Below are 20,400 nucleotides of genomic sequence, written 5' to 3' on the forward strand. Positions count from 1 at the left end.
TCGGGACCTACGGCTGCTGCTTCCTGCTTCTTCTGCTCTATAAAATCGTCTCGAGAAACAAGCAAAAAACAACCATTTGAACGACATTTTAAACCCAAAAAAAACTTGTTCATACCAAACAACCGTCAAAATGGTCAAAGCTGGTAAGTTTGGGAAGGTCCCTGGTTTTATACATACATGGTTTACCCCGCTATGTCCATCGAGCTGCCATCCGGGTGCATTCACTGCCTGCCTGACATGGCCACGCTGAGCTTCATTGAGCACGTTTTTAACACCACACGCCGGCTCGATGCACCTTGATGGCCTCTTTGTATTGGATTCCTTCCAATCGGGTAGTAGAGCAAGACCCAGACGTAGACCCTCCGATACAAGCTGATCATTGGGGCCCCAGTCCTACGCTTGTGCCTGGTCCTACCTCAATCTGGAGCTCCTCGCTAACTAGATTGTTTCTTACCCACAGTCGCCGTCCTCCGTCCCGACCCCAACGCGACTGTCCAGGTCTCCGGGCACGTCATCTTTGAGCAGGAAAGCGAGAGCTCCCCCACCAAGGTGACCTGGGACTTCAAGGGCTGCGACGCCAACGCCAAGCGTGCCTTCCACATCCACACCTTTGGTGACAACACTAACGGTTGCACTTCGGCTGGCCCTCACTGTGAGTTTAGAAGCTAATCCAGGGATGAATACTACATAGTATCAAAGGCTATGTTATATGCCTAGATGGCTAGTTCAAACGCCACTGACAGTGCTGTTTCTCCACGTAGTCAACCCCCATAACAAGGAGCACGGCGCCCCCGAAGATGAGAACCGCCACGTTGGTGACCTTGGCAACTTCGACACTGACGGGCAGGGCAACGCCAGTGGATCCAAGGAGGACAAGTTCATCAAACTGATCGGCCCCGAGAGCGTCGTCGGCCGTACTTTGGTTGTCCACGCCGGCACTGACGATCTCGGCCGTGGTGGCCACGCCGAGTCCAAGAAGACTGGCAACGCCGGCGGGCGTCCCGCCTGTGGTGTCATCGGCATCTCGTCTTAAACGGCTCTATAGCAGCCCGAAAAAAAAGATTGAAGCTGTGATCCCGTACAGACAACCGAAAAATCCAATGTCGATGCGGACATGAGCAAGATCTTCATATTTTGGCAGATTATATAGGATCAAATGAAAAAAGGATGCTTGACACTCGCACTTTGGTTGAAAAGTTATAGATCGTGTTTACTTTGCAAAGTAACGTAGGCTGCCTAGGTGTTCAGCTTTATTTCCTGTGGCAAAACATCATACTCCTTAGGTAGATCGAGTGTTGTTGTTGAGCAAGGTTCTTGAGGTATGTGCCCTCAAGCCACTAGGTACGTAATTGGAACGGTTGTGCAATGACCTAGGCAAGCTTGCTAAGGTAAGGTAAGGGAGATAGCTGAGGGTTTTCTTGAGCTCAAATGCGGGGCACAACTCAGTTCCTCGACCCCTGCTGAGGGAGACCCCTGGAGCTAGCTGCTCGAGGCATATGGATGGCCTTAGCTTTTCCCCACACAAGACTTCATTGCTACTTCATTGCTGGAGAGGGAGGCGGACCTAGCTTATGTGAACGTGTTCAATTGGTGGCTATAAGCTAGACAGACCAAAAGGTCACCGCCAAAGAGGAAAGGCACACGACAGCTGATTTCATCCATCCATTTCTGCCCCAAATCTCTTGTCAACTCTCAACTCCCGCGCAGAAATCACTTGAAAAGAAAAACAGGAAAGGGGCTAGACGCATCAAATTTAGCTTCTTCATTTGTCTTTTTCTCTGCTGGATGTCATTTTGGTACGTACCCTGCTCACTGTTCATGCTTCTGCGAACTCCATCTCCTCAACCCTTTCATCCAAGCCTGCCACCCAAGCTAGATTCGCTACTTATGCTTTCGGAGCAAAGCGAATAAATTCCTACATGACACGCACAAGCTGCTTGACTGCTCGATAAAATCCCAGTTGGCTTGATGCGAGTGTCAAGTTTCAAGTTGCATGTAAAGGGAAGAGCAGCTAGCGAGTCCCGAAGCTTGGTAAACTTTTGTTTTTATACACCGGCATGCAGAAGGCGCTGAAAGTTCTGTGCTTAAGGTTGTATGCAATCATGTCCCTCCCCATTCATCTTTCTCTGTTTTTCGTGTGTTTCTTTTCTCTTGCATTGCAAAAATATATAAATTCACAGTCCTTGGCTACAAGTCTCGGTTCTCCCTTGCCTTTTACATCCTAAAATAAACATATTTCAACCGTTCGAGAAGGATTTTACTTGGTCTCATTATCCAAACACATTCCTCAACTATTGATCCCCGGTCTCCATATCTAATAATACCCACACCTTTTTTCATATCCATTTCACGCTGGTTGAATCTTGAGCTACAACTAGATTGGGCACTCAAGCTTGCATGGGGCAATACAACCCTCACATCCTTTTTTTCATTGGACTATCTCACGTGCAGAAGTCAAGACTAACATAACAGCAAGACATATCAAATCTACCTTCACACCCTCCGCTCTCATCCTCGTGGCCCTACCTTCGGTTCTTCTCGCCCAATATGTCCAGCAAGACATTCATAGCTGTTGTGAAATCCATATTGAGTGGTGATACCTTAGTTCTGTCGAGTCCCAACAACCCGAACTTGGAAAGGACCTTCTCGCTCGCCTTCGTCAGTGCGCCGCGCCTTAACAAGGATGGCGACGAGGCATTTGCTTTCCAATCCCGTGAGTTCCTCAGAGAATCGTGCATTGGTAAGCCCGTGCAGTGCAAGATCCTTTACACGATCCCTGGGTCAGGTCGGGAATATGGCTCGGCAATCGTGAAAGCTGGCCCCGAACTGCCCGACGCTCTTGTCAAAGCTGGCTGGGCCAAAGTTCGTGAGGACGCCGGCAAGAAGGAAGAGGACGAGGAGGTGCTTCAGAGACTTGAGGTCCTCCGTCAGCTTGAGAACGAGGCCAGGAGCGACGGTAGGGGTCTCTGGGCTGGTACCGGTGGCCACATTGAGGTGCAGAATGACCTTGGTGGCCCTGAGTTCATGAAGGAGTGGAAGGGAAAGACCGTCGATGGTGTGATCGAAAGGGTACTCAGCGGAGACCGGCTCTTGGTCCGTCTGCTGCTTTCGGACAAGAAGCACTGCCAAGTCATGACGCTAGTCGCCGGAATCCGCACCCCTGCGACACAGAGGGCCGGTCAGAACGGCACCACCCAACCAGCAGAGGAGTATGGCAACGAAGCCAAGGCCTTTGTCGAGACAAGGCTGCTCCAACGCAAGATCAAGATCGACATTGTTGGCGCCAGCCCACAGGGTCATCTGGTTGCCTCGCTCATCCACCCTCGTGGTAACATCGCCGAGTTCCTCTTGGAAGAAGGTCTGGCACGGTGCAACGACTTCCACTCAACAATGCTGGGCGAGAAGATGGCTCGTCTTCGTGCCGCCGAGAAGAAAGCCCAAGACGGACGCCTGAGGCTCCACAAGAACCGCGCCGTCAAGGCCGCTGGCGAGGGTGGCAGCCACGACATGACAGTGGCCAAGATCATTGGTGCCGACTCCATCATTGTGCGTAGCAAATCCGGAGCTGAGCGCCGCATCAACTTCAGCAGTGTTCGTGGGCCAAGGACCGCCGAACCGTCTGAGGCCCCCTTTCGGGAGGAGGCCAAGGAGTTTCTGCGTAAGAAGCTCATCGGAAAACATGTGCAAATTACGATAGATGGCAAGAAGGAGGCAGAGGGTGATTTCGAGGCTAAAGAGGTGGCAACAGTCACACAGGCCGGAAAGAACATTGGATTGATTCTCGTTCAGGAGGGCTACGCAAGCGTCATCCGCCACCGCAAGGACGACACTGACAGAGCCCCCAACTACGATGAGCTCCTTGCCGCTCAGGAACAAGCCAAGACGGACGGCAAGGGTATGTGGTCAGGCAAGGCACCTAAGATCAAGCAGTTCACCGACGCCTCGGAGAGTCTTCAGCGGGCCAAGATCCAGCTCTCTGTTCTCCAGAGGCAAAAGAAGGTTCCTGCTATTGTGGACTTCTGCAAATCCGGCTCCCGTTTCACCATTCTGATCCCTCGCGAATCGGTCAAGTTGACACTCGTCCTGGGTGGCATCCGCGCTCCTCGTGCTCCTGGCCGCAACCCCCAGACCGACAAGGGTGAGCCCTTCGGCCAGGAAGCACTCGACCTTGCCAACAAGCGGTGCAACCAGCGCGATGTCGAGGTCGATGTGCTCGACCTCGACAAGGTTGGCGGCTTCATTGGCGACCTTTACGTTGGCCGTGAGAGCTTTGCCAAGATCCTCGTCGAGGAGGGTCTGGCGTCGGTCCACCAGTATTCCGCCGAAAAGTCGGGCAACGCTACCGAGCTCAACGCCGCAGAGAAGCGGGCCAAGGAGGCTCGGAAGGGTATGTGGCACGACTGGACTCCTTCGGATGACGACGAGGAGGATGCAGGCGAGCAGGCTGCCGCCGCTGTCGAGTCGATCAACATCGACAAGAAGCCCCAGGACTACCGCGACATCGTCGTGACCAACATCGAGCCAAATGGCCGCCTCAAGATCCAAGAGGTTGGCAAGGGCACAGCCGCACTCGAGACCATGATGACCGAGTTCAAGAAATTCCACAACAACCCTGCCAACAACGTCTCCGGCGGCCTGACCAACCCCAAGGCGGGCGAGTACGTGGCGGCTAAGTTCTCGGCCGATGGCCAGTGGTACCGTGGCCGTATCCGGTCCAACGATCGAGCCGCCAAGATGGCCGAGGTGGTTTACATCGACTTTGGAAATCATGAGAAGCAGCCGTGGTCCAAGCTGCGACCCCTCGACCAGCCGCAGTTCACGGTTCAGAAGCTCAAGGCGCAGGCGACCGACGCCTCGCTCTCGTTCGTCGAGCTGCCTGTCAACCACCCCGACTACATGAACGAGGCTCTCAACGCCATGGCCGAGATGACTGAAGGCAGGCAGCTCGTGGCCCTGTACGACTTTGTCGACTCCAAGGACGGCAACCTCGCCTACATTACAATCTTTGACCCCAAGGCCGGCGGCTCTGGCGGCAGCGGCTCTACAGCTAAGGACTCGCTCAACCGCGAGATCGTCGCCAACGGCTACGCCATGGTCCCCAGGAAGCTCAAGCCCTGGGAGAGGAGCAAGGTCTTTGAGGCCACCCTCAAGAGCTTGAAGGAGGTCGAGAGCCAGGCCAAGCAGGACAGGCTGGGCATGTGGGAGTACGGAGACATTAGCTTCGAGGAGTAAAGGAAACAAAAAATATGGGGGTGTTGTTTGTGTTAACTTGTCAAAAGTCTTATATACTACTAGTCAAGTGTGTATATCTCGATTAGCGGGCATTTTGTCTTGAAGAGTTTCCACGTGCGCTTTTAGGTATACAGAAAACAACAAAAAGAAAAGATGGATCGTCTTGCTCTTGTGATTTGCTTGCCGATAGGAGAGTTATCATCACCGGAATGAACACACGATTGAAATAACACAAAATAAAGCGTCGTGCCATATGCTAGATCTGTCTCGCCCCCTGACCTCGTACAGTTCCCCTGGCAATCTCGAGTTGAGAGATTATATGTATCCTCTTGTCTTGCCTTATAAGGCTGTATGAGCCTGCCTTCATTACATACGCCGTTCTGTACCTTACGACAACCACTCGTAGCTATGCATGCTTAGGGAATCTTGTTAGTTTTCTAGGATCTTTAAATATGGATGAATTGCATACCACTTTACGACAAGGACAGTCGATGGAACAAGTAGGTCATGTTTGCCACCCTTGAGCGAAAATAAAAACGGGATCTTACAAAATGCTTCATAAAAGTTTCATTTACCAGCTAAAAAAGTCGTGTGTACACTGAGACAATCTGGCACCTCTATTATACGCAGCTTCCCCCAAAGATTACACACTTTTATCCCGCAGTGCTTAGGTATCTCATGATTCATTCATCCTCCACAAGCTCACTTCTTTTTCCTTTCCCATTATCTCCATACACCTATGCCTGGATCTTTTCCTTGAGAATGCCCTTGAGTGTGTCGGCATCGGCGGCGAACTTGCTAATACCCTCACGCAGCTTCTCGACAGCCATCTGGTCCTCGTTGAAGTCAAAGCGGAAAAGGGGCTCGTCGCTGATGTAAGTCTTCTTCTGGATGTCGAGAGCGGCGGCACCCTGAGCGTCCAGCTTCTTCGGGACGGCCTCGGACGAGTTGAGGAGCTCCTCAAGGAGGTTGGGCTATTTTTTTGGTATGTGTTAGTTTATAATTCTTTAAGCAGTGCCTCTTGTCCTCAAGGAGAGGAATACTACTGGACGAAAAGAATGCCAAAAGGAGTCTATGCTTACCGAGATGGTCAAGTAGTCGCAGCCAGCAAGCTCCGTGATCTCACCAGTGTTGCGGAAAGAGGCACCCATGACGATGGTCTTGTAGCCAAACTTCTTGTAGTAGTTGAAGATGTTCTTGACCGACTCGACACCGGGGTCCTCCTCCTTCTTGTACTCCTTCTTGTGGGCGGCCTTGTACCAGTCCAGGATACGGCCGACAAAGGGGCTGATGAGGAAGGCGTCCGCCTCGGCGGCGGCGATGGCCTGGACCAAGCTGAACATAAGGGTCAGGTTGCAGTTGATGCCGTGGTCGCGCTGCAGGATCTCAGCGGCCTTGATGCCCTCCCAGGTGGAGGCGATCTTGATGAGGACGCGGTCCTTGGAGATCCCTTCAGCCTCGTAGAGCTTGATGATGTGCAGGGCCTTGTCGACCGAGGCCTTGGTGTCGAAGGAGAAGCGGGCGTCAACCTCGGTCGAGACCTTGCCGGGGATGATCTTGAGGATCTCCTTGCCGAACTCGACCAGGAGACGGTCCAGCGAAGCATCGACCTGATCGTCGACCGAGCCGCCCTGCTTCTTGGCGTAGGCAATGGCGTCGTCGATGAGCTTGGCGTACTCGGCCTTCTTGGAGGCAGCCAGGATCAGGGACGGGTTGGTGGTAGCATCTTGAGGCTTGTACTTGCCAATGGTAGCAAAGTCACCTGTTTGTTGGTATCATGGTTGTGGTTAGGATATCTTGTTTGTGTTTGCTCAACCTGTTGATGTCCAACAAAGCAGAACTGGGAGGGGGAACCAACCAGAGTCACACACAACAGTGGTCCCTGAGGACTTGAGCTGGTCGAGTGAGTTAGACATGTTTGTGATGGAGTTGTATGTTTTAGATGTAGCGTCTCAAAGGTCTAAGTGGGGTTTGTTTGTGATGTTGTTTGTGTGTTTGTCTTGAAGTCAACTCTTGTTGGGGGGTATAATGGAATAGAAGAAGAGCAATTGTAGAGGAAATAACAGAGTTGAGAAGGTAGAAAGGTACAGACGGAATCAAATAAAAAGACGTTGGCAAAGGTGGGATGGATACCTTGGGAGCGATACGGTCTAGCTTTCCTGTCAATGGGAACCTGGGATGGGAGTGGAGAGCAGGGGGGCGGCAGCGGGTGGCGGGGTAGTTTTTTCCATTGCGTTTAGGCGGCTGGCGTCACTGCTACATCAGCTGGGTCGCTACAGTTTACCAGTCAACAGTGTGTTTGCTTTTTGCTGACTGAGCAAACCAGAAGACTCTTTTTTCGCCTCCGATGTGTTTCCGACTCGTCTCCAGCTTGCCCGGCTGTTCCGTCCGGGTGGGACGGACCACACTACGGAGTCTTGTTGAGAAAATGCCTCGTCATAGTTGGAGCGCATACCAAGTCCGTCTATGCCTTTCCCTGTCAAGTCATACCTCATTAGTCGCGGCAAGTTTTGAGCGGATTTAAGATCCAATTCAACTTGACAACAATATCCAAAGTAAAATGCACTTGCACCCTCCACGCTGCGGGTAATTGTTTGTGACTGAAGTACTGACATCCGGATACTAATGAGAGGCGATATAATTTTTCTCCCGCCGTCCGAACCAACACGCGTATTGGCGTAATCACCCAGACTCACTCCAGTATTGGATGTATCTGATACACCCTTGGCTATGCTTACCCTTGCTTGGGTAGACCTTAGTAAGTTTACTCAACAGTTGGCCGTTAACAATACCACGTGCCTTGGCCGATTGGTAATTGATTGGTTAATCCAGGTGTCGAGTTTTGTTTCTCTTTTTGCATGTTATCCGCGCCAGACACAGAACACAATCGTCCAGAATATGCAGGGCGGCCTCGAGGCAAAAAAAAAGGTCATTTCTCAAATTACCACCATATATAGGTTTCTTGGAGCAGGTGACCGACGGCTGCCGGAGTGAACGGCGCATCTCCACGGCGTGGTCGCCAATTGGAACCTAATGGAATACCAGGTCTGGTACGTAGAGCTAATTGAGGTCCGATAACACTCCGACGTCATCCTCTGGAGTCTGGACATCTGGACAGACATGTTCTGCTGTCATTTCAGTGGAGCTGGTGTAGATCTTGGCAAGGGACCTAGCCTGTGTGTTCGCTTCTGGCATCACAACGTGGAATACCAGTATAGTAATTAATCACGTACTCGACGAAACAACTTTACTCGCATGGTTTCAAGTTCGTGTACAATTTCTTTGACAGATTTAACGATATCTTATATCTATCAGTATTCGGACTCCCAATTCACGCCATGTACGCCTAACCATGGAATCCCTCCAAATGCAAAATAAGCTCTTCCAAATGGAAGAGACCAAGAGACCCCAGAGACAAAAAGACAGGGGAAATAACTGTAAAGCGACAAAAAAGAGAATGCAAATTGGTATATGGTGCGATTTGGTGCAATGCAACTCGACTTCTCTGCACACAAAAGAAAACTTGTGCCGCAGCCTGCTCAGCTCCGTCCCTTGTCTTTGGGACTGCTGCTACTACTCCTCCTCTTCTTGTCGGTGCCCTTCGAACACTCGACGTTCACAGTTTCATACGTAACACCCTTCTCGGACGCCTCGATCACGAGCGCCGTCAGCTCTCGGCCGTACACACATCCGCTGTCGAGTCCGAATGTGTTCCCCGGCTTGGCATCCTTAGGCACACGAAGCCCTCGGCTGGCGTCGTGACCATACACCACAGTCATGCGCTCCTTCTCGTCTTCCACTTTATCGTTCTGATACTTGGCCCACACGCTAGACCACGGCTCTCCGTCCTTGCCCTCGATCGGCAGAAGGATTTCGTCGTGATAATCGGGTTGCTCCTTGCCCTCGCGGAGTCGGTTGGCCAGCTCAGTGTCCACCTGCTCATCCGACGGGCCAGGTGCATCTTTGTTGCCCGTGCGCTTCTTCTCGGCGTCATGAAGCTCGGTCTTGACGCGCTGACGACGAGCTTCGCGGCCAGGATAGACGAATGTACGCATGTTCATGACGGCCCACGGGTCCTGCATCTTTAGTTCTACGCCTGGAACCAAGCCGGCGTGGACGACGACAAGGTTGGTAAAGGGCGATTCGCGGATTGTCCCGATGCGTAGAATCACGGGCAGGTTCGAAAGCCAGTTGAGCTGCGACGGCGTCAGGGAGTAAACGGTGGTGCGGTCGCTCTGGTCGCCATGCGAGAATGGGTTCTGCTCCAGCGTGTCGGTGGCCGGTTCGGGCAGGGCGAAGCTGAGCGGCGCGTCCTTATCGACTTCTTCGTGAACATCTGCCTCGGCAGAGACGCCGAAAGCACCGGGACCATCATCGCCGTTAGTGCCTGGGATAGCCTTGTTCTTCATCGAGCGATGGGCAAGGATCACACGGTCTTCGTTGTTGCCGCGCACTGCACTGGCGCGCAGCTTCATCGCGAGGTCAATGACGCCGGCGCTGTCAGGACCTTTGTTGACCATGTCGCCTACTAGCACGAGGTGGTCGCCCTGTTCGCGCTCGAATTTGACCTTCTTCAGAAGGGCCTCTAGCTCCGTCTTTTGGCCATGGACATCTCCAACGATCACTAGTCTCTTGGCACGCGGGTGGCTATCACCATCGCTGCTCTCGCCATCCTTCGGGATTTGCGGCACTAGATCCTCCGGCAATTCCGCCAAGAACTTCGGCATGGCCTTGAATGGTGGGCGCACCGCCGTGCCGTAAGACATTTCCGCCAGCGGCTTCTGCTTTACTTCCTCCTCAACCGGTGGTGGCTTGGGAGCTGGTTCCTCTGCCGGCGTTTCGGGCTCGGGAGTTGGTGGGTTGTTGGCGGACTCCGCCGCCGGTTTTTCGGGCTCAGGAGCTGTTGGGTTGTTGGCGGACTCTGCTGCCGGCTTTGCGTCGCCGTTGCCCGACTTTTGGTCATCTTGGGCCGGAGGTGGGACTGGTGCCGATACGGGTGCACTAGATACTTCTCCGGCCATATCTGGTGGCAGAGGTCGCCCCATGGCAGTGCCGTATGAGCGGGTGTATAAAATGTAAACTGTAAGTAGCGCCAGTACGGCGCCTATGAGAACGACGGGACGGCGACGACGTAAGCCTGCGCCCATTGCTGATTGGACAGCCATGCTGTGTTGCCTGCGGAGCCGGTGCGGGGATTTGATGCGACTGGTGATAGTTGCCTGTGGCTTATCTGCAGGTGGTTGTTTGTCGTTGTCGAAGCGATCACTGCGTGTCATGTTAGAATTAGGCTATCAAGAAAAACAGCCCAAAAGATATGTGTGACACAATTGTACGAGGAAAATATAGGAAGAGTCATGTTTGGAGGTGAAATGGTCCGGTGTGTCGAATGTAGTTTTGGACGGTGAGGGCAAGAGCAAAAAAGTAATACGAAGTGTTCGAGATTCCTTACCAGTACAATTGAGTTTGCTTCTTCTCAGTTGTATGCGCCGCTCGGCTACGTCAGCGGGTTGGGCTGGAGAGTTCTGCAGTGAGCTCGTGCTCGGTACAAAATCCCTCAATGTTACTCCAACCCGAGCCTGTGTCTAGATGGCCGACTGCTGTACCCACGGTAGTATGGTGTACAGTTCCTCAGGTCGATTCGTTGAAAAAAGAAGGGTGAATGAGGAGAATTCAAAAACAGAAAGAATAAAACAAACAGCGACTCAAAGACAAGCAAAGGACAAGAAATTCCCCTAGGTCAAAAGGGTGTGGGCAAAACCCGGCGCGTATTTCGGCATGCAAGGCATGTTCAGGGCAGGAACATAAAAAAAAGAGGGCGCAATCAATGGCCAACAGCGCAGGCAAGTCAAAGCCGATGACGCGTTTAGAGTCTTGGAAAATTTGGCATCTGGATACCATGGGGATCTTGGCCCCAGGAGGTCAACAGGCACCTGGTCGGTCGTGTGAGTTTTTTTTTGCGACTTGTTCGGAACTATCCACCAGCGCTGTGCGATTGGAATTAACCTATGTGGTATCTCCACGTACATCTCCCAATGCAACTCAAGTCCACCTGGTTGCCCAAAACCCCAACAGCAAAACTGTACTGACTTTCTTGCCATCGATAAGCTTAACAAACTTGACAGATCATCCATATAATCCTCAGTTCCAAAACAAAGGAGAAGGAAGGTAAAAGTAAATGATACCCACCTACAGCCTCAGCCCGCGGCTGGAGAATGTCCCGGGTATAACGGCCACTAGGTTGACTTATGTGGAATGCTGTTCAACCGCAGCCAAGATACCAAGACGCCAAACACCGCTTTGGGACGGTGCCGACTTATCCACCAGCCACCAATCAGAAGATGTTTGATGTTGCCCAGCCCGCCGTGGGGGGACGGCCGGTACCAAACTCGCTACCCGCTTAAGGGAAACCACAATTAGAAATCTCGCGGAAGACTTGGGGGCCACAAAAGGAGTTCGGATGTCACGCATAAAGGGGGGAAGATATTAATTGAGGGATTGAGCAACCTTGTCTTGCCTGCCAAAGTCAACGCAATCTCATTATTGATCTCTGTTATTAATCTCTGCCTTGCCTGCCTCAATTCGCCAGTAGGGCAGTACGGCTGGATTGGCTCGCGGATTTTTGAAGATTTTGAGTAATTACCGTAAAAATTCCTGTTACTTGTCACCAGTCACAAAAGTACGGTATGCAATAAGGCTTGAGTAAGGGGCAAATTGTCTTTCACGAAAGTACAAGATCAGAGAACAGCATCAGGCAATTGGTTCTCTCATTCCACATATGGTCATGAGAGTCTACTCCTAGCAATTCTCATGCTGTATGGTCAGTCGAGGAGGCCTATGACCTCCGCTGAACCGCCAGATAATCGCATCGAGCGTATATGGTCGGTCTGTTTGGTGATTTAGCACTCGGATGCATTTCATATATCTAGATGTACATCATCAATCCCGAGCCTGCGTATGTCTTGAGATAGATTGTGGCCAAGAAAGCATGGTCACCCTGTGAGAAGGAATGCCTATGATGGCGAGTCTGTTGTAATAGCACATGTATATCATCCCTGGTCGTACATTCGGTCGGTTCTCATGGGCAGAGGCTAATACCTCCAGAACCTACAAGGTAAGCCCTACGCTGGCTTGACTATCACTTCTTTTGGAACCCCTCCAGCTTCTGTTTTTGATCCTCCCTGTATTTGCGGTTCTCGGCCTCCCTCCAGTCCTCGGGCTCCTTCTCGTTGCCGTCGGTCCTCTTTACACCACTGGCAAACGCACTCCGCCCCGCGTACAGCTGGTATCCCTTGCCATCGTCCTCCGTGTCCTCAAGCTGCTTGAAGGTGACGGGCATGTTGCCCCGGAACCTAAGGCGCATGTCGATCATGCCGCGGCGGCAGTCGCCGAAGCCCTTCTTGAGCTGCTGGCACTTGGTAGGGAGCGTCTCGGCCAGAGGTGACCGTAGACATTCGGCGGCCGTGTGTCGCTGGACCATGACGCATTCGGATTCCTGGAGGCATTGCGCCAGGGCAGCTCCTGTGGTGGGTGGACAAGAGGGCTATTGTCAGCTTTGTAGTGCCTTTTTGGTGCGGTCTGTTAGAATGTTTCCGGCTTATCAGACGTACTTATTTCTTTACAAGAGCTGGGCATTTTGATACTGGTAGCTAATAGAGCTGGGTCGGTTGTGCGACAGGTCTACACGGTCGAAACTTTCGGCATGACATCCATCTCATCGCCGCGACATCGCTTCACCGTGGCACTAGCGGCATGCGGATCTGGCACTATTTCTTAGCCTTCCGATTGGTGGTAGACCAAAAGCGGATCGCTGGAGAACTGTCGCAAATCGCGACATCACGTGGCTGCTGATGATCCGATCCTAGGTTCGGATGATTTTCTTTTTCTTTGCTGCTTTATCAGACTGCGTCGTAAATCCATCTGATTTGTACAAGTGATTGTTTCCCACTTCACACTGAAATTTTCTTATTCTAGAATACGCTCTACCCTACTCAATGACAAAGGTTTCTGCACGTTTTGACAGAATTTGTTGACCATACACTCAGCATTTACTGTTGTTGTCGGTCTGTCAGTGCATCACCCAATCGCTGCTGCTCTAACGCAGCACACCGTCCAACGACAAGGATGCCTCAACCTTTTGAGGAGGCGCTATGACGTAAATGTCCGGGCCCCACCAATTATCGCTTATTACCCCTTTGTCGAATTACAGGAGCTACCCTTCATCCATGCCACACGGACAACGGGATCCCTCTACGCATGTGATAGCGCCCACATCAGTCTCGTCTACTGCAATGAGGATGACTTCTAGCCCTGCACTTAATGCGAAAAATAAAAATAAAAACTGTTTCCCTACCACACAACCACTTACCTACCTACCTACTTACCTTAGCTACCTAGGTAACCTGCCGGGAACGACCTTGTCAAGCTGCAAGACAGAAGCAATTGAAGCACCAAGCCGCAATCCCTAGCCTCTTGGCAGGCCGATATCTCTATCGTAACCATTTTGTGGCTTTTGTTAAGAATACCTGGAGACCGCGCCGGAGACGATCGCCAGCGGGGTTTGGCGCGCAAACAACCGCGATAATAATGCCGTTGCCTTTCCTGGGGCGACTGAATATGTATGCAGGCGCAGCGAGGTTACTATCCTGTTTGCTCGGTCCAGTGAGCTTACTGACTTTGTGACCTCTTCGTTCCAGTCCCGAATATGTCGCCCTTCTTGGTTCATTCTTTCTCGTCGGGCTCGAGGCCTTTATTCGTGTAATCACATTAGCGCTGCGTACGCCAACGCCTCATGCCCCTAGTGCTGAAGAACTTCAAGACAATCGACGCAGTCATAAGCAAGATCTAACTATAGTCCTCGACTACAGCCTCGACACTAATATCCCTGTTATATGGCGTCTCGAGACGAATCTTCAACCGATATTCCACACCTAAGCAGAAGATAGCCGTGGAAAAGCAGAAACGTCCGTATTTGTACTTATTTACCCCTGGAGCGGAGTCCGGATCGTCCTGACTGACACTTATTTCTCGATTTTGTCACAACAGCTGTGTCTACTTCGATTCGAGATGCATCCGATTTTGTCGAACTTTGCGCCCTGAACGGCTACCAGGCTGAAGAACATGTTGTCCAGACCAAAGATGGCTATCTACTCGGCTTGCATCGCCTCGCCTGGAGGAAAGGGGAGGAAGACCAGAGAGTCAACAGCGGCCCGAACAGCGTCCAGAAGCGTGTGGTGTACTTGCACCACGGTTTGCTCATGAACAGTGAGGTCTGGGTCTGCCAGACGGACACAAACCGATCGCTCGCGTTCGTGCTGGTGGATCAAGGCTTCGATGTCTGGGTGAGTTTTGTTTGCTCCACGAGCGTGATCGTCCTCCCCAATTTCCAGCTTGAGGATCTAACCAGAGGTATATATGGCAGCTTGGAAACAACCGCGGCAACAAGTACTCGAAGAAGAGTATCAACCATTCACCTGCTTCCACAGCCTTTTGGAATTTCTCCATTGACGAATTTGCTTTCCACGACATTCCGGATAGTATCGCGTACATCCTCGAGACTACGGACGAAAAGTCGTTGTCGTACATTGGCTTCTCGCAAGGAACAGCCCAGGCCTTTGCCAGTTTGGCCGTCAATCCAAGACTTAACCAGCAAGTCAACGTGTTTATCGCCCTCGCGCCAGCCATGTCACCGGCGGGACTTTCCAACAGAGTAGTGGATGCTCTGATCAAATCGTCGCCTTCGGTTCTTTTTCTGCTCTTTGGTCGCCGGGCGATCCTCAGCTCTGCTACCATGTGGGAGACCATATTGTATCCTCCGATCTTTATCAAGGTCATAGATGTTGCTGTGTCTTTCCTATTTGGTTGGAAAACCAGAAACATCTCGACAAGCCAGAAGCTGGCTGCTTATCCCCACTTGTACTCGTTCACCAGCACCAAGTCGGTGGTACATTGGTTCCAAATCATCCGTACCAAGAGCTTTCAGATGTACGATGATGATGTCCAGCAACCATTGTCGCTGAGCACAAGCTCCAGGTTCACGAAAGTGGCTAAGTATCCTACGCGAAACATCAAGACACCGATAGTTCTAGTCTATGGCGGTTCCGATTCACTGGTGGATATCAAAGTCATGCTTCGCCAGCTGCCGCCTCAGACCGTCGCCACCGAGATCCCGCGCTACGAACATATCGACTTTTTGTGGGCGCGCGACGTTGACGCACAAGTATTCCGCCACGTATTTGACGCGCTGGACTCATTCACTGGTGCGGAACATACCAAGGAAGAGTACAATCGGTATAGGACTGCTCGCTCGTCCAGCATCAGTGCCAGCGTGAACTTCAGGCGACACGCTCATCATGATAGTGTCGACACTCAGGCAGATGTGACAGATGAGACCACCGCGACAACCACCGAGGCGGAAAGCGACTCGGGTGACAGGACTCTCGTCAACGGTCGAGGCGGATCGAGGTCTAGACTTCGACACCAGGCCACAGAGGGCTTACGCAGCCCTTCAAGGGGCTCTGAGGTCTCGGTAGGCCCGGCCAGTGGTGGCTTGAATACAAATGGTACAGTAGCCTCCGATGGTGAAAGCTCCTCGGGTTCGCCCGCAAGGCGAAGGGCAGGCATTCAACGCCATACCAGCGGTGTGAGCGTCGACTCTCTACGTCAAGGCCGTGGAATTAGGGTGGGTGCCAGTCGGGCCGTAGGGGGTGTCACTGCTGCGATCGCCGGCGGCAACTCTCCCAGTAGCGGGACGGATTAGGAAACACCGCCCTTGGCTATGGAAGTGCTGGCTTCACAGAGGCCTGGTTAGCCGGCTGTCGCAACAAAGTTGTAGAGACAGTCGAGTCCCCTTGCGAGGAGCTGAAGAGAGATTCTCTGGTCCGTTTGCCTCGTATACAACCTGCAAACAGTTTTGTGATTGGAGCAAGTTTGTGATCATTCCTTAGTGTCTCACTGAAGTCTCCTTGAAATTTTGGTTTATCCTGTACATCTCTATATGTACAGCGAATTTGGCGTTGGGGGTTGGCTTTTTACCGTTTGGGCGGGAAAAAAAAACAGATTGCGTTTCCTTTGTTTTTAAAGCAGGAACTTGACCTATAGATATCAGTCCCTTACTATCATATATCTATATACACTGAGCAGGTCCTGTAACAATTTGTTCCCGATCCAATCCAGCATGTATGGTCAAGGGAGCTAAAGAACTATTTGGCTACAATCTGGGGGATAACCAGGTTTGCTCGTCATGACATGTTCAAATTGAGACAAGGCCAAGCTCATGCTAACGGAAACATACAGGCCCGGGGCACTGGTGGTGCGCAACTGAAGAGGCTGAAGGTCCCTTTCCATCTTTCGCCACTGAAAACGCCGGGCAACGCCATAGATTCGCAATGGTTTTACTCGTAGCTTCAACTCTATACTATGCTAGTTTATATAAGGGAGTTACTAAAACAGAAACACAGATACCAATAATGGAACTCGAACGGAGAGGTTACAAGAAACTTTTCAGTCAGACGCTTAATCGTAACTCTTGTAATGGAAGTATTTTCATATGGTTATGTTAAGGTGCCCGTCGAGCTATCGACAAAAGCCAGTCGCACCAGTTACAACCAGGCCATATGCAGGCTCGAGCTGTGTGGTAGACATGTATTTATTTGATGGGGTCCGCAGGTTGCTGGGGGGGGCATCGATATTATCCATATCTCAGAAAAGAAGTTACGAGTTATCCAGGACAAGACTTGTCGTCTGTTCGCTGTCTTCCAATGTTTTTAGGCCAGTAGCGGCCCCACGAATGAGCACAGAATATATCTACATCCGTGTAATTCTCATCTCCCTCATGAAAGCCCACGCATAGAGTTCGTTGACGGACAAAAGACATGTAATGACAATGAATCACGTGAAGATGTACGTCACAAGCTGCATACAGTGCGCCAGGCGTCGATAACCATTCCGCTGTAAAGCTGATGTAACAATTGCACGGTAGATGCGCAACGATGCGATGGACCTGCATCATACAGGAATACCATAAGGTAGGTATTTTCAAGCCGCTCAGCTCTCTCAAGAAATACCCACTGGCCAGGACCTCTACTATGACCACGTCAAAGGACGAGCTGCATGGAAACGCTAGTACAGTGTGTGTCACAGTTTGCAGGTTACGTCGGCAAGTTCTCACCAAAAGAACCCCGCCATAGCCATGTCACAGTAAACGGCAATATCTGCAGCTCCTTGAGGGAAGGGAATCCCCAAAAATGACAACAAAAATCCCTCCTCTGCTCGAGCCATATCTCGGGCTTCCGACAGAAGCCTCTCTCATAGTGCTGTCCAGCATACTAGGGGCAAGCACGAACTGGCTCGTGTTGCGACATTTATCCAGTTACTTGGGTGGTGGTGCCAGCAGTCTCAGACATGACGTCGAGCTGGACGGGAGCGCAGGTGGTGTTGACGATGGGATGCCACCAGCAGTGCTGCTCGTGAGCTTCTTGCGCGGCTACGGATTCTGGAAGGATAGTGCCGGGCGGTTGGTGAGTGAATAGCTTTCTCTTTTTCTGGCACTAAGATAATTACGTGAGATATTTCGCAACTTAACTATTCAAGGGGTTTTCTACGAAGTCATGATAGCAGAAATGACAGGAAAAAAAAAGAAAAAAAAGCCAAGCTTTCAACAAGAAGCAGCCAGAATACCCATTGTACACTGTAAGCTAACAATAATGTCTACCACCAGGGCATAGATCTGACAGCCCTCGGCCGCAAAGGCCGTTTCGGCTTTGTAGATGGCCTGACCGGGATGTTCACGTCCACACCCCCAGGGGCCACAAAGACACCACCAACGGCGGGAGCTTCTCCCAACTGGCCCTATCTGTCGTGGGATGAGCGCAAGGGATTAAATGGCATCCAGGCCGCGATACGCGCCTCCATCGACACCCTCCGCGGCGCCACCTCGCAGAAGGTGATGCTCATAGTCGACCAGCCGGACCTCCTCCTGGCGGCGACCGGAGCGACCGTCTCAGGGCTGCACGACATGATGTTGGAGCTGCGCGAGGCAAGTTTCTACACCACCTTGTATCCGTGATACTTTCTTCCCTTTCCAAATGGAATCACCATCAAAAAATTAGTCCGTCTGAGCACCAGCTAACAATTTAGGGGAAAAAAAAATAATAGCATGTCCACGCAACCGTCATCACATTATCTTCGGACGAGCCTCTCGTCGGCCTCCAGCAGCAGACCACCCTAGAGAGGGAGCACGCGTCCCTGACCCTGTCGCTGGCCCACGAGGCCGACGTCCTGCTTGCCCTACGCCTTCTGGACACGGGCACCGCCAACGACGTGAGCGGTGTCGTGAGGATCACTCGCGGTGGTGGATCTGGCGGCGGCAATGGCAGAGCGCCGGTCGAGGAGCATGAGTATCTGTATCAGGTCGGTGGCGATGGCGGTGTAAAAGTCTTTGAGCGTGGTCAGTAGTAGTTGGGTAAAAGCCCTCGATGACTGTGTCTTTGTGGTGCTTTACACTGCATAAATTCCTGCACAGTGGTATGAGCATGTCTTAGGCAAAGACGTGTCTGAGCATCTGTTCCGATGACGCGGGCGCGCTCAAAGTTGATAGTTCACTAGAAATGGCTGACCCATCCAGCCAAAATTGCACCCAAGTTTCACATACAACAACCATGAGCCAACACAAGATCATCAGAGGAGTTCCTGTCGTTTCACTTTTTTATCTGGACGGGAAGACGATAAGAGCCCGAAATGCTTTCAATAACGCCGTGACCGATCCTGTCTCGACCACCACAAACAAATGCGATATGTCATAAAAGTCCGTTGCCCTCACGGCTCTTCTTTTGTCCGTGGGGCAGAATACCAGACGACCCAAAAATTCAATCCCCCCTTTGTCCGTTCCGTGTTGCTGGTCATCGTGACGCGCCGTTTTGTGCGGTTGAGAGTCGAGAGAAAAAAATAAATCTTTTTTTGCAAAGGTTTTTTTCCCCTCAAAAACTAAAACACAACTCCATTGCCATCCCTTCCCTCAAAACAATGCCCGAGAAGAAAGAAACCGTTTATGCCGTGACGTTGTTGATGCCGCGCGAGCCCTTGGGGGTGCCGGTCTGGAAGTCGTTCTTGAACTTGCGGGTGACGGTGCTGAGGTATCGCATGCGGCCGGTACCGGTGGTCTTTCTCCGCTTGGCCTTCTCGCTCCAGTTGTCTGTGGTTTCCTGTCAGCTTTGCGTCACAGTAGTTACCCAAAAACAATTGCCTCTTCGCAGCTGTAATCTTCCGTGCTAGGCAGTGGTCAAAGTTGGACACGCCGGATGCGTATGGGAAGAAACGTACACTTCCGGGTCTTAGCAGCAGGGTATCCGCACGAAGCGCAGGTGTGCTTCTGGACGTGGAGGGAGCGGCGACCTGTAGTATGGTTTTTGGATCAGCCTCCAGTCCCTGACTGTACTTCATCATCGGATGCCATGCTTGGACGACCAAAATTCCTCCACAAAATTTCCAGCACGGGAGAAACGCGCTCCAGCCAGTCGTAGCTGATCAACACAGATCCCCCGGGTCGCCCAAGTTCCCGTTCATGATAAAAATTCGCTGGTGGGGGTACTGACCGCAACGACGGCACAGAGTGTGCGACTTGTTGTGGCGCTTTCCGAAGCTGGAGGTACCCTTCGCTGTTCGCGTTCAATCATCAATCGTCAGCAAGTTGTTTCCGGTCGGATCGGGGTGGCTCGAGTGGCTTCGTTCGGCGGGGGAGCAGGTAAAGGGCTGTGGGCGGCGACGTACTCATTTTGCCGGTATTTCTGTTTGAGAAGTTAGTTGATTGAACGTCGTGAGTATTCGAGCGAGCAGTAAAGCTGGTGTCAATGACATACCTCTCTTACAAACCTTGTTGGGCGGCTGGAGGGGCGATATTTGTCGATTGTCGTTGTCGTCTTGATGGCGATAAAATTCCAAGGGTTGCAACAATTGAGCCCTTGCTCCCACCGGTGGTTCTGTGGTGCACGTGAGTTTGTGGTCTGTGCTTTAGTAGGGCAAGTTGGAAATCGAGTTTGCGACTTGTGGGGTTTGGGAGAGTGAAGTGGGGCAATGTAATATTTGCGAAGATTGGGTGATGAAAAGGTCACATGATGGATGCTAATTCACGTGCTGGTGTCGGCAAGTGGCTTCCGAACCAGACAACGTTTCAAT

General features: G+C 51.8%; 9 protein-coding genes across 10 annotated transcripts; 5 read left to right on the forward strand and 4 right to left on the reverse strand.

Annotated features, from left to right (window-relative positions):
* Nucleotides 1–130: 130 nt before the first annotated feature.
* On the forward strand, nucleotides 131–1,033 carry MGG_02625 (superoxide dismutase; the record flags this gene model as incomplete). The annotated part of the gene is made up of 3 exons (XM_003721117.1): nucleotides 131–143; nucleotides 461–652; nucleotides 762–1,033. 3 exons carry the CDS (start codon nucleotides 131–133, stop codon nucleotides 1,031–1,033), a joined length of 477 nt encoding a protein of 158 aa, XP_003721165.1.
* A 474-nt stretch (nucleotides 1,034–1,507) lies between these two features.
* On the forward strand, nucleotides 1,508–5,503 carry MGG_12646 (nuclease domain-containing protein 1). The gene is made up of 2 exons (XM_003721118.1): nucleotides 1,508–1,796; nucleotides 2,477–5,503. Exon 2 carries the CDS (start codon nucleotides 2,548–2,550, stop codon nucleotides 5,230–5,232), a length of 2,685 nt encoding a protein of 894 aa, XP_003721166.1. The 5' UTR covers nucleotides 1,508–1,796; nucleotides 2,477–2,547; the 3' UTR covers nucleotides 5,233–5,503.
* Nucleotides 5,504–5,811: 308 nt separating this feature from the next.
* MGG_02624 (transaldolase) lies at nucleotides 5,812–7,430 on the reverse strand. Its single transcript, XM_003721119.1, has 3 exons — nucleotides 7,091–7,430; nucleotides 6,315–6,994; nucleotides 5,812–6,206 (listed from the first exon to the last, which is right to left on the reverse strand). Exons 1-3 carry the CDS (start codon nucleotides 7,146–7,148, stop codon nucleotides 5,970–5,972), a joined length of 975 nt encoding a protein of 324 aa, XP_003721167.1. The 5' UTR covers nucleotides 7,149–7,430; the 3' UTR covers nucleotides 5,812–5,969.
* Nucleotides 7,431–8,462: 1,032 nt separating this feature from the next.
* MGG_12647 (Ser/Thr protein phosphatase family protein) lies at nucleotides 8,463–11,181 on the reverse strand. The gene is made up of 2 exons (XM_003721120.1): nucleotides 10,682–11,181; nucleotides 8,463–10,497 (listed from the first exon to the last, which is right to left on the reverse strand). The coding sequence occupies exon 2, from the start codon at nucleotides 10,395–10,397 to the stop codon at nucleotides 8,772–8,774; it is 1,626 nt and encodes a 541-aa protein (XP_003721168.1). The 5' UTR covers nucleotides 10,398–10,497; nucleotides 10,682–11,181; the 3' UTR covers nucleotides 8,463–8,771.
* Nucleotides 11,182–12,047: 866 nt separating this feature from the next.
* MGG_02623 (uncharacterized protein) lies at nucleotides 12,048–13,195 on the reverse strand. Its single transcript, XM_003721121.1, has 2 exons — nucleotides 12,840–13,195; nucleotides 12,048–12,750 (listed from the first exon to the last, which is right to left on the reverse strand). Exons 1-2 carry the CDS (start codon nucleotides 12,862–12,864, stop codon nucleotides 12,368–12,370), a joined length of 408 nt encoding a protein of 135 aa, XP_003721169.1. The 5' UTR covers nucleotides 12,865–13,195; the 3' UTR covers nucleotides 12,048–12,367.
* A 620-nt stretch (nucleotides 13,196–13,815) lies between these two features.
* On the forward strand, nucleotides 13,816–15,988 carry MGG_02622 (sterol esterase TGL1; the record flags this gene model as incomplete). Its single annotated transcript, XM_003721122.1, has 5 exons — nucleotides 13,816–13,847; nucleotides 13,926–14,005; nucleotides 14,097–14,192; nucleotides 14,275–14,570; nucleotides 14,651–15,988. The coding sequence occupies 5 exons, from the start codon at nucleotides 13,816–13,818 to the stop codon at nucleotides 15,986–15,988; spliced, it is 1,842 nt and encodes a 613-aa protein (XP_003721170.1).
* A 421-nt stretch (nucleotides 15,989–16,409) lies between these two features.
* MGG_18012 (uncharacterized protein) lies at nucleotides 16,410–16,632 on the forward strand (the record flags this gene model as incomplete). Its single annotated transcript, XM_003721123.1, has 2 exons — nucleotides 16,410–16,460; nucleotides 16,525–16,632. 2 exons carry the CDS (start codon nucleotides 16,410–16,412, stop codon nucleotides 16,630–16,632), a joined length of 159 nt encoding a protein of 52 aa, XP_003721171.1.
* A 538-nt stretch (nucleotides 16,633–17,170) lies between these two features.
* On the forward strand, nucleotides 17,171–19,201 carry MGG_02621. Of its 2 annotated transcripts, none has more exons than XM_003721124.1 (3): nucleotides 17,171–17,919; nucleotides 17,979–18,265; nucleotides 18,385–19,201. In XM_003721124.1, the coding sequence occupies exons 1-3, from the start codon at nucleotides 17,838–17,840 to the stop codon at nucleotides 18,682–18,684; spliced, it is 669 nt and encodes a 222-aa protein (XP_003721172.1). In that variant the 5' UTR covers nucleotides 17,171–17,837; the 3' UTR covers nucleotides 18,685–19,201. The 2 variants fall into 2 exon arrangements, with proteins under 2 accessions (XP_003721172.1, XP_003721173.1); XM_003721125.1 differs by having other exon boundaries at nucleotides 17,171–17,747; nucleotides 17,948–18,265.
* On the reverse strand, nucleotides 18,904–20,393 carry MGG_02620 (60S ribosomal protein L37). Its single transcript, XM_003721126.1, has 5 exons — nucleotides 20,085–20,393; nucleotides 19,996–20,012; nucleotides 19,821–19,883; nucleotides 19,549–19,620; nucleotides 18,904–19,420 (listed from the first exon to the last, which is right to left on the reverse strand). The coding sequence occupies exons 2-5, from the start codon at nucleotides 19,997–19,999 to the stop codon at nucleotides 19,275–19,277; spliced, it is 285 nt and encodes a 94-aa protein (XP_003721174.1). The 5' UTR covers nucleotides 20,000–20,012; nucleotides 20,085–20,393; the 3' UTR covers nucleotides 18,904–19,274.
* Nucleotides 20,394–20,400: the final 7 nt, after the last annotated feature.

This window comes from Pyricularia oryzae, chromosome 7 (genome assembly GCF_000002495.2).
Source record: "Pyricularia oryzae 70-15 chromosome 7, whole genome shotgun sequence".
NCBI classification, from domain to species: Eukaryota; Fungi; Ascomycota; class Sordariomycetes; order Magnaporthales; family Pyriculariaceae; genus Pyricularia; species Pyricularia oryzae.

Excerpts from the sequence above, each read along its gene's own strand:
- MGG_12646 (XM_003721118.1), top strand. The coding sequence starts at position 2,548 with ATGTCCAGCAAGACATTCATAGCTGTTGTGAAATCCATATTGAGTGGT.
- MGG_02624 (XM_003721119.1), bottom strand. The coding sequence starts at position 7,148 with ATGTCTAACTCACTCGACCAGCTCAAGTCCTCAGGGACCACTGTTGTG. Across the intron at positions 6,995-7,090 it reads CACTGTTGTGTGTGACTCTG|GTGACTTTGCTACCATTGGC; the intron begins GTTGGTTCCCCC and ends ACCAACAAACAG. Across the intron at positions 6,207-6,314 it reads GCGACTACTTGACCATCTCG|CCCAACCTCCTTGAGGAGCT; the intron begins GTAAGCATAGAC and ends CCAAAAAAATAG.
- MGG_12647 (XM_003721120.1), bottom strand. The coding sequence starts at position 10,397 with ATGGCTGTCCAATCAGCAATGGGCGCAGGCTTACGTCGTCGCCGTCCC.
- MGG_02623 (XM_003721121.1), bottom strand. The coding sequence starts at position 12,864 with ATGCCCAGCTCTTGTAAAGAAATAA. Across the intron at positions 12,751-12,839 it reads CAGCTCTTGTAAAGAAATAA|GAGCTGCCCTGGCGCAATGC; the intron begins GTACGTCTGATA and ends CACCCACCACAG.
- MGG_02621 (XM_003721125.1), top strand. The coding sequence starts at position 17,475 with ATGACAACAAAAATCCCTCCTCTGCTCGAGCCATATCTCGGGCTTCCG. Across the intron at positions 17,748-17,947 it reads AGGATAGTGCCGGGCGGTTG|GGCATAGATCTGACAGCCCT; the intron begins GTGAGTGAATAG and ends GTCTACCACCAG. Across the intron at positions 18,266-18,384 it reads TGATGTTGGAGCTGCGCGAG|CATGTCCACGCAACCGTCAT; the intron begins GCAAGTTTCTAC and ends AAAAAATAATAG.
- MGG_02620 (XM_003721126.1), bottom strand. Across the intron at positions 19,621-19,820 it reads CACTCTGTGCCGTCGTTGCG|GTCGCCGCTCCCTCCACGTC; the intron begins GTCAGTACCCCC and ends ACCATACTACAG. Across the intron at positions 19,421-19,548 it reads TGCTGCTAAGACCCGGAAGT|ACAACTGGAGCGAGAAGGCC; the intron begins GTACGTTTCTTC and ends AGGAAACCACAG.